Source organism: Neofelis nebulosa, chromosome 2 (assembly GCF_028018385.1).
Source record: "Neofelis nebulosa isolate mNeoNeb1 chromosome 2, mNeoNeb1.pri, whole genome shotgun sequence".
NCBI classification, from domain to species: domain Eukaryota; kingdom Metazoa; phylum Chordata; class Mammalia; order Carnivora; family Felidae; genus Neofelis; species Neofelis nebulosa.
In genome coordinates this window covers 215,027,971-215,038,643 of record NC_080783.1, presented here as the reverse complement: position 1 = coordinate 215,038,643, position 10,673 = coordinate 215,027,971, and the positions used below count along the sequence as shown (strand labels likewise).

General features: G+C 45.5%; 1 protein-coding gene across 27 annotated transcripts in view; it reads left to right on the top strand.

Annotated features, from left to right (window-relative positions):
• The window catches only part of KIF1B (kinesin family member 1B), a 143,078-nt gene that overhangs the window by 88,852 nt on the left and 43,553 nt on the right, over positions 1 to 10,673 (top strand). For all 27 annotated transcript variants that reach the window (XM_058719120.1, XM_058719122.1, XM_058719123.1 and 24 more), the window contains 3 exons: positions 7,492 to 7,585; positions 8,587 to 8,735; positions 10,166 to 10,344. In XM_058719120.1, coding sequence (XP_058575103.1) covers positions 7,492 to 7,585; positions 8,587 to 8,735; positions 10,166 to 10,344 — 422 coding nt within the window. The remainder of the gene's footprint in view (positions 1 to 7,491; positions 7,586 to 8,586; positions 8,736 to 10,165; positions 10,345 to 10,673) is intronic.

Below are 10,673 nucleotides of genomic sequence, written 5' to 3'. Positions count from 1 at the left end.
GTCAGGGAGGGGTAAGAGAGGAAGGGGGTTGGGGAGGGGGGGAAGGGCCAGGTCATGGCATGCTCAGAGGTGGGCATTTCATCTTGAGTGTGATAGAAAGCTACCAAATGATTTTATACAGGGAGACTGCGTGATTAGATCCACCTTTTAGAAATGATTCAAGTTTGGGTTGGAAGGAAGCAAATTCAGAGCCCAGTGCTCCAGTTCGGAAGTTGCTGCACGGACAAAATGAGAAACGAAGCTTTCCAAACAAAGGCAGGGACGGTGGAGAGAGGGAAAGACTCTGATCGACTACTGGAGGTAGAATCAGCAAGCAGATCAGTCTGTGGATGGGATAAACCTGTGTATACAACCTGAAAGGTGATGAATGCTTTCGCTTGGATCGTGGTTGGAAAGTAAACGAGACCAAGAGGATACTGGGGGACTGGGAGAAAATAGGAGCCACTCAGGCCTAAGAGTAGGTGTCGTGGGATCCCTGGAGGAAGAGGTCTGGGGCTGCGTCCTCGTGGTGCTGCAGGTGGTGAGCAAATTTAGGGGTTGACACGGGACGTGGATATCTCCCTTCTGGCTACTGCTTGCTAATTATAATCTGCTATCAGAAGAGGAAGGTAATATTAGCAAAAGGAGCCGAGTCTGTAGTGTCAAAAACAGACCTAACCAGAACCCCCGGAATGGTGACCTTGATTGCACCCTAAATGCTACCTCCTCAGAGACGCTCCAGTGTGGCACCGTCCTCTCTTCCTGGGAGTGCTGCAGCGGCCTCCTAACTTGTCTCTTTGCTTCTGTCCTGGACTCCCTAAGCCACCGTCCACACAGCAGCCAGCATCATCTTGTAAAAACAAACATCAGATCGTATCAGTAGTCTCTGGTGGCTTCCGCTTGTGCTTTAAAATCTGAACTTCTTGCCATAGCCCACAAAGCTTTCCATGTTCTGGCCGCTTACCTGCCTCTCTGACTTCATCTTGTAACATTCCCACACCGCAAGCACTTTGGACTGTTTGTCCCCTGAACGTGCCGAGTTTGTTCCCCACTTGGGCTCTTGCACTTCTTCAAGACTGAAATCCTTCCTCAACATGTTTAGCTCCTCTTCCAGATCTGCGCTCACATGCCCTTTCCCTGCCCCAGACCCTCCTCCCCATCCCAGGCCGGCTCTCACAGTTTTGATAAGTGATGACCTGTAGTCCTTTGTGCCTGTTTGGTTCTCGCGTGGGAGTATAAACTCACCTGGAATAAGTTCCTTATCTGTCTCGTGGGCTCCACCTTTCATCTGTACACCTCGTCCAGAAGAGCCAGAAGAGCCGTTCGGAAATGAGAGTGTGCATCAGAACTCCCTGGGGGCTTGGAAGAGCACAGATTCCTGGGCCCCACCTCCAGAGTTTCCGAGTCAGGAGGTCTGGGGTGGGGCCTGATAATCTGCATTTCTGATAAGTTCCCAGGCGGTGGTGATGCTGACGAGGCTGGACCAGCACCCACGTCTGAGAACCACTGATCTAGAACAGGGGTTGGCAGACTTACTGTGTAAAGGACCAGATAGTGAGTATTTTAGGCTTTGTGGGCCCAACGGTCTCTGTTGCAACCACTCATCTCTACTGTTGTAGATGAATAGCAGCAAAGGAATGGACGTGGCTATGTTCCAGTAAAACTCTATGTACAAAACATAGGCAGTGGACCGGATTTGTCCCCTAGGCTGTAGTTTGCCAACCCTGATCTAGAAGATGGTCGTCTTGGGGGAACTTCCACTGGAAGCTTAGGGCGTGAGTCCGTAACTGATCTAGAAGACAGGTATGTGCCAGATGCTGGTGATCCCATGGTCAATGGCAGATTCCCCACTCTCAGGAAGTTCACAGTTGTGGATGAGACAGCCGTTAGACGAACAGTCACACCAGTAGTTATACGGCACGCTCGTGACAAATGCTATGAGGGAAAAATGTAAGATGCTCTGGAAGTTTACCACCAGGAGACTCTGGGAAGGAGAGGCAGCCTTTCCTTTGCTCTCATCTGATGACCTCTGTGTTGCTACCCTGAGAAAAAGCCATCTTAAGAAAACCTGCTTTGCTACCCACTTCTAGTTCTGCATGCATCCATCCCTCCTGTGGCCTCCTGTTGTGCATCCTTCCCTCCTGTTGGTGGATGAACTGGCCTGGCTCCTCCCCGGGCCCCGCCCACTTTCCCTGCACTCCATCTTACGTCACCTTCTCAAGAACTCCCTGTACGTTCAGCCCTTCTCTTGTACGTCTTCATTCGAGCATGGCTTCATTTCACCACTTTCAAAACACTCCATGTTGCCTGAGAGCCTCCACTCCGTTTCTCTGCTGCCTGTTGTAGAAATGTGCCTGCAAAGAGTTCTCTGTAATGTCCCACTCGTCCACCCCCCCCCCATTATTTCCTTTTATTGCTTTTATTGTTTCTTCTCCCCATTCTTGCTTGAACTCGCTCTGTAGTCGGACTCTTGTCCCATGTCACCCCACTAAGCCACTCGTCTCAGGACCACCAAAGATCTCCACAATGATGGCGATAAATCCAGTGGTGTTCTCGCAGTCCTCTGCCCTGACCTGAAGATGCCACACACAGCTATGACCTGACGACCTCATAGCTGACTGGCATCTGACGGTTAACCTGTCTAAACTGGAGCGATCAGCTCAGGCCCAATCCCAAGTGCCGTCCTCAGTTTCTCCTTTGGTTCTCACACCCCATGACCACATCATCAGTAGGTCATGCTTCCTCTACCCGTGAAGCATACCCCAGCCCCGTTCTCTGATAACCACCTTTACTGCTGACCCCCTGGACCCCCTACCGCCGTCTCCCTCAACATTGCCGGGACAGCGTCATGACTGCCGTCCCCAGGCTGTTCTCCACAGAGAGTGACGTGAAAACGTACGCCGGGCCCCTGTTAACTTCCCAGCTTCCAGACTGCCCGGTGGCTTCCCTCAGAATGAAATCCACGGTCCTTACCATGTCCCGTAAGGCCGTCCGTCCATCACCCAGTCCCTGTCTGTCTCCTTCACAACTGCTGTCTCACTCCTCCCTCCACTCCACCCACCCAGGTTTCCTTGTTTCTCCTTAAAACAAGAAAAGGCCCTCCTTTGCATCTAGGACCATCGTACTTGCTGTTAGTTCTACTTTGATGGGGATTCCCCCCCCCCCCACCACTCCCCTCAGAGATCTCAGCCTGCCTGCTCCGATCTCTGACTAAAGGTGGTCCCTACAGAGAGACGTCCCCTGACCACCTAACCTAAAAGTCTTCCGCCTGCCCTTCTCTCCTCCCTACTACCTACCTGCCAGCCTTTATTTTCCTTCATGGTACTTCTCAGGGTGTATCTTGTGTCTGTTTAACTATTGATTGTCTGTCTCTCCCTCACCGGTGAGCCTTTTGTCTCATTGACCACTATATTCCTAGCACCTGCATGTGGCAGGAGAGGGTAGTGGTGAAAGGACCGTGCCCTGGAGTCCCGTTGCTTGAGTTCAAATCCCATATCCGTGCTTGCCGACTCCGATCTTTATAAAATTACTTAACTTTTTTATGCCTTTTTCTTTAACATGAGGGTAACAGTGGTATCATCCTCAGGGTTATTAGGAAGATTCAGATAATTTATGCAAAAACATTAAGAACAGTTGCTGGCACAAAGTAAGCTTAAAAAGAAGGACGGGCAGGAGAGAGAGAACATTCTCGTAGAGGGAATAGCCAGTGTGTAGTGCCTTGGATACGTGTACATATACTGGGTATATTTAACCAGTTAGGAATTCTTACAAACACAAAAGGCTACTGCTAAAAGATACTATTTGGTGGGCTTTCCATAATTATCCTAGCTTTCACCCTGAAGTCAACAGAACAATAGCATCCCAATCTCTCTCCCCATTTGTTGGAGGAAAATCCAATACTTAGAGTTTTTCTGATGACTTGCAAAGTGTCCTTGTTGGAAGCTCATATACAGCCTGGTTTGGGGAAGAGGAGGGCCGGTTCAGGAAATAGTATTGATACTTGGCCTATCTGCTGCTGATAGAGATTTTCCCGAGTCAAGATGCAATCAAAGTTCTAGGCCCATAGTGTTACAGGAGACCTTTTTATGTCCGCTTTACTGCCACTAGAGCCTTCAGGGAAGGTCTCCCTCATACCTTAACTGTCAGACTCTAAGGATTTTGTTTTTGTCGGCAGTTTGGCCAGCTTGTAAACTGATTTTTGAAGGAAATCTCAAAAACAAGCCAGTCACTAACAGCCAGAATTGTGTGGTTCCACAACAAGGAACTATCTACATGAGATACTTAAAGTAGTTGAAATCATAGAAAGTGGAATGCTCGCTGCCAGGGGAGGGGGACAGGGAGAGTGGGGAGTTAGTGTTTAGTGGGTGTGGAGTTTCAGTTGTGCAAGGTGGAAGGAGTTCTGGAGACGGATGGTGGCGGTAACACAACAGTGTGAATGTACTCCCTCCACAACACTGAACTGTTTGCTTAAAAATGGTTCAGACGGCAAATTTTATGTTCTGTGCATTTTACTATAATAAAAAGTTGCAGGGGGAAATGAAAAACAAGAAGAAAAGTCCACAAGGTAAAATAGTAACATGTTTTCCACCTGAGGATTTTTAGGTAAACCGGCCATCTTCCTCTTTTCACTGAAAGGGGCTTCACAGAACAGAGAGGTTTTCTAAGGGGGAAGAAAGTAGCCTTTTATTTTGAAATATTTCAAACATACCAAAAGGAAAGCTAGTGCAATGAGTCTTCGTATACCCGTATTCATGTATTCTCTTTTCTGAATCATTTGAAAATAAGTTGCAGGCACCATGGAGTTTACCCCCCAGATACTGCCACGTGTATCTCCTAAAATCAAGGACATTCTCTTAACACCATTAACCTAGCCAAGACATTTAATACTGATCGACTACTGTGTAGTAGCCTGCCCGGTTTCAGGTTTTCCTAATTGTCTAAAAAATAGAAGTGTTGGAAGTATGTGTGTGTTTTAATCCCAGATCCAAGCGAAGCTTGTATATTACCTCTGGTTATGATATTTCTCTTCTCTTTCATTACATTGGCATTTTTCAGGAGTGTCGGTTACGTGTGGCGTTGTCTGATTATTTCCTCAAGATTAGATTTAAGCATGTTTGATAAGAATGCTGTCAAGGTGACACTGTGTACTTCCCTCACATCGTATCGGTAGACAAAATGTCAAATTGTTCTATTATCAGTAATGTTAAAGTTTAATCAATTTAATGTGACATTTCCCAGCTCTTTCTCTTCCTTATTAACACATATGTATCTAGGGTAGTCCTTGGGATTCTGTGACGATTCTGTTCTCCATCCACCTTTCACTCCATTGTGTTAGCGTTTCTTAATGATTCTTGCCTTGACTCAGTTACTACATCTGAGGTTGCGATGTAGTGGTTTTCTAATTGTCAATCCCTTTGCATTTATTTATTAACTGGCTTTTGCCCCCCAAAAAGGAGCTCCTTCCCCCCCCCCTTCAGTATCATTGTGGACTCATGGATTTCTTTTATATTCAGTGTGCTATATTGTGTTTCTGTTATTATTATTATTTACTTGCCAGTGGGATTCTGTGTCCTGTAGAAATGGCCCCATCAGTCTTTGAGTACTTCCGTCCTTTCTCGCACAAGACACTCTGGGCTCACCTGTACTTTCCTTCAAACCTGAAATCCGTTGTTTTCCCAAGGAGCCCTGGTTCCTTTTAGTGGGGACTGGTATTTAGAACCAAGATCTGGGTACTAGATATACTTAGAAAATAAATTTTTTAAAGCATTACCTGTCATTTTGATTGTGTGTGTTATCAATTAAGAGGACTTTCACATTTGGTTTTAAATGGTTCATCATTTGGTCCTTCCTTCAGTCCTGTGTGGGAGGCAGATCATTTTAAAAATGACAAAATGAGGTGTAGAGAGGATTTAGCTTGCCCAGAATTTTAAGACTAGTAAGAGCAGGTGCCAGGAGCCAAACTTCTACCTGCAAGCTTGATTTTTTTTTTGCCACAGTATATAGTCTGCTAAAAAGTGTGCTTTGATATCTGTGATGCTGTGTCGCTGGCTCCTGCTCACTGCCAGCTCCACTAAAGAGACAACGCTTCCTTTGTGACTCTGAGTGATAAATGATGAGCCTTGAGAATATTTACATCCTTCTTAGCATTGCCATTGGAAGCTCCTTTTGTAATAGACTTTGCTAGGAGGCTTTCAGCGGTCCTTCATACTGAATAGAATATTTGACTTGTGACTTGGAGAGCTCTGTTTGACAACAGTACATGGTCATACCTAAACCCTCTGTCTCATGACAGCCTGTAATTGGGTCACTCCAAGGAAGCAGGAAATCCAAGTAGTAGATCTTAAAATGCTATGCTTATGCTACGATATGGTATTTTATTATGTGAAGGTCTCTGCTTTTTCAAACAACACAAGCTTTTTAAATTTGTTTTTTGGTTGTTTTTTTTTTTTTTTTTAGTTTATTTTTTGAGAGAGAGAGAACAGGGGAGGGCCAGAGAGAGAGAGAGTGAGAGAGAATCCCAAGCAAGCCCCACACTGTCAGCACAGAACCCAGTGGGGCCTGAACCCACGAACCACGAGACCATGACCTGAGCCGAAATCAAGAATTGGACACTTAACCGACTGAGCCACCCAGGTGCCCCCGCAACACAAGCTTTTTAAAGTTAATGCTCCAAGGAACCTTTTTAGACACTTTTTCCTTAATCTCTCCCCACCATGAAATTTTAATCTCAGATACCTAAGTACATCTGTTTACATGCCGTGTATACGTTTGTGCTTTATATATAAAAAGTAAGATTTTTTTGTATCCTTCAGAAGCCGTTCTTTGCCCTCTTCAGGGTGATACTGCCCTCACCGAGAACGCATGGAGTAGATGGAGAAGTGAAGGATAAATCTGATGTGTATTACAATAATATGTTTTGTATCATAATAGTATATTTTAGAATATCTTTCTTGAATAAATACAATCTATAGATAATTTTGGTTCTAATAGCACTGTGATCCTTTGGTTACCTGAAGGCCACATCGTACAGCTGCAAAGACAATAATATTTCATCCACAGAGAGCTTCAGAGTCCATAGTTCCCATCCAAACAGCTAGATAGTCAGAATTGTTGGTGATACTGGTGAATTTTCCAGTGTTGTTTTTCCCTGGGATTCCTTGATGTGTGAAGGTACTACTTAAGTACTACTATTGAATAAATTTAAGGGGCACCTGCGTTTTTCCCCTCAAAATCCCCCCCCCATCTGGACCTGAGCCCCACATAAAGAACTTTCGTGTCTGAGGGAGTAGAGAGAGACTGCCATTAGCTTTCCTCAGCACTTACCCTTTACACACCATCTTGTGTGCTTTGTGGGTTTTTCCTGTGTATTTCTGTGTCTTTTTATTGTCGCTTCCTGCCTCTGTCTCCTTTTATCTTCTGCTCTCTCTGCTTTCACCAATACTGCGCTCATCTCTCCTGCCCTCCCTCCACTTCCCCCCTCTCCTACATGTCCTCTCCTCTGTTTTCATCCAGGACTATGAGAGTAAGTTGCAGGCCTTGCAGAAGCAAGTTGAGACCCGCTCCCTCGCTGCCGAGACAACGGAAGAGGAGGAAGAGGAGGAAGAAGGTGAAATCTAGAGATGGAAACTTCCTACTGTAGATCTTTTGGATCTGTACTATCAGATTAACCCTTTATTTGCGGTCAAAGCTGGATTTGATCATAGGTGACCCTACCATTTATTGGTATCTTACCGAGCCGGTTTAAAGGTGATTCAAGAGATTCTCCATTCTACAGACTGTGCTCTCTGACGTGGGAGTGGGGCTGACAGTGTTCCCCGGGGCACAAGATTTCTTAGCTTGGTCTTCACAAAAATCTCTCGGGCAGTTTACATATATGTTTCATATTACGGTATATATGAAGTTCACGTATATGTTACAGATAAATTAACTTTGAAGGAACTCTGTGTACTAAATTCATTTTTTAATAGTGAAGTAAAATTTTGACCTTTTTGCTTCCTGTACTAGCAAGAAAAATAGATACACATGAAGTTGCACGATATACTGGAGGACTTTTCTTTATTATAAGCCCTATAATAGATATGTGTATTTTTTTAAAGGAAGTGTATTTCTTTTCTTTTTTTAAAATTTTTTTAATTTTTAATTTTTTGTTTTTTTGAAGTATAGTTCTTTGATACGTTGCTTTATTTACTTTTTTGAGGTTTGTTTATTTATTTTAAAAGAGTGCGGGCATGAGCAGGGGAGGGGCAGAGAGAGAGAATCCCAAGCAGGCTCCATGCTCAGCACAGAGCCCGACGCAGGGCTCGATCTCACGGATTGTGAGATCATGACCTGAGCTGAAATCAAAAGAGTAGACGCTTAGCTGACTGAGCCACCCAGGCGCCCCTGTACTGTTTTAAATAGCAGGATTTTTTGAGTTTTCTGAAATGTATATGCTACCTTCACAACATCAGCAGAATTTAGTAAGCGTTACAAGAAGAAGACAAAAGCAAGTGAATGGAGAAAAACTGGACAATACTTTAACTTGATAAGAGAGATGAGGTAGAGGAGAGATGTAATTGCTACATAGTTAGGAGATCACCATTAATCACGCTTCGTTTGCCCTTTCAGTTCCTTGGACACAACATGAATTTGAGCTGGCCCAGTGGGCCTTCCGGAAATGGAAGTCTCACCAGTTTACTTCATTAAGGGACTTACTCTGGGGCAATGCTGTTTACCTGAAGGAGGCCAACGCCATCAGTGTGGAACTGAAGAAGAAGGTACAGAGGGCGGGAGAATATGGGTCGTCTGGAGACACAGCTGAGTCCGAGGGGGTTCGTGGCTCCCAGTCTTGAGCTGACCTTTCTCTTGGGTGAACTCAGGTGCTTTTTGCTATGAAATAGGTTCATATGTGCCTTTCTTTTACATATGTGCCTGGAATGTAGTAGATACTAATTAAATATTTATTACGTGACATTTTTAAAAGAACATGTTTTCTAGCTTGTTTACAGAGGAGGAGACTATATTCCGACAAGAGCTAGGGAAACATGTTAGTAGGAGGAAGCTACTCTTGCGCTTCTGAAATTCTCAATTTGCTTTTAGTTCTCTGCCGTTACATTTACAGCTGCAAGTCCTAAGTGCCCCTCCTCTTCTAGGGAGTGAGAGGCAGCTTTGTGCAGTGGACAAGCGCTCTGCCCTCAGCCGGCTGGATTCCAATTCCAGCTCTCCTGGTTGCGTTGACTCTGACGCCCCTGTGCCTCCATTTCCTCATCCATAAAGTGGGCTTGGCAGCAGCCTCTGCCGTCTAGGGTTTTGGGAGGGATGAAACAGTAAGGACGTGTAAAGAGCTGGAATAGCTCTTGGACGTGGTAAAAGACGATGAATGTTCCCGATCTTCCTCATTACCGAACCGTCACACCGCATCTCCAGTCCACGGGCTGAATCCCACTGTATGTGCCACCGCCGAACGGCCCTGGGGCCGCAAGATGATGGGGGGTGGGCAGTGTCACATGGTAGGAGAGAGCACAGACTGCCCAGCTTTGGGGAGATTCAGTCTCTTCCCCGAGGGCTATCGTCTAGTTCTGTGAAATAGGGGTAAGATGTCTTCTTCATTCACGATCTCAGCAACCCATTTCGTTTTGTAATTATTTATCTACTCTCTTCAAGTAGACAAAATGAAGGCACAGACTGTGTCTCAGATGTAATTAATATTTGTAGGCGAAAACGCGGGGCAGTAGCGAGAAATAAATGACATGGTGCTTGAAAAGCACTTACCATACAGTGAACACTTTTAAGAGTAGCGCTTGTGACCCTGGAATTTCGAACGGAAAGCCAGCTGTGACGCTTCCACCCCCTCTCTGTGAGGCGCTCGAGACAGACTCGCAGGTCCCCCCCTTTGTTCTCTTGCGTACGGTCTCAAGAGGCTTCACTCAGTCACCAAAGGTACGTGCACTGAGGTTTTAGTTTGTGTGAACACACTGGGCCAGGGCAGGAAAACAGAGTCTGGAAATAGCTTCATTTGACATTAGGATGGTTCTCTACGACTAGTGTACAAGTGGCCATATTTTCCCCCGTTAATCGCAAGCTGTTTGTTGAGCACATGCTACTCGTCTGACCTCTTCCCTGTGGGGCGTGATTCTGTCACCTTGTTTCTGAAGCTGACTTGCTGAAAACACGGAGGCCATTTGCATGGTTTATTCCGTTCACGTAGGTGCAGTTCCAGTTCGTTCTGCTGACCGACACCTTGTACTCCCCTCTGCCTCCGGAGTTACTTCCCACTGAGGTGGAAAAAACTCACGAAGACAGGCCTTTCCCGCGGACGGTGGTGGCGGTAGAAGTGCAGGATCTGAAGAACGGAGCGACACATTATTGGTCTTTGGAGAAACTCAAGTATGGAAACATTCCTCGTGAAGGAAGTGGTGTTTTATTTAGGGAATAATAGTGGCTTGCTCAGATGGGCTCCCTCAGACTCTCCGTTCTGCGAGGAGGTCGCTGTTGCATCCTTTTCTGTGGTTCTGGATCGTTTGGAAGTATCTTCCATGCAAGATTTAAAATGTCATTGTGACATTTACTGTCCATCCATTTTCTTCTGAGTGAGCGGATCCCACTCTGACACCTTTGGCACTTGTAGATATGATCTAAATTGTCCCTCCGTAGACCCTCTTACATCTTCTTTCTTTTTTTTTTTTTTTTAATGTTTATTTATTCTTGAGAGAGAG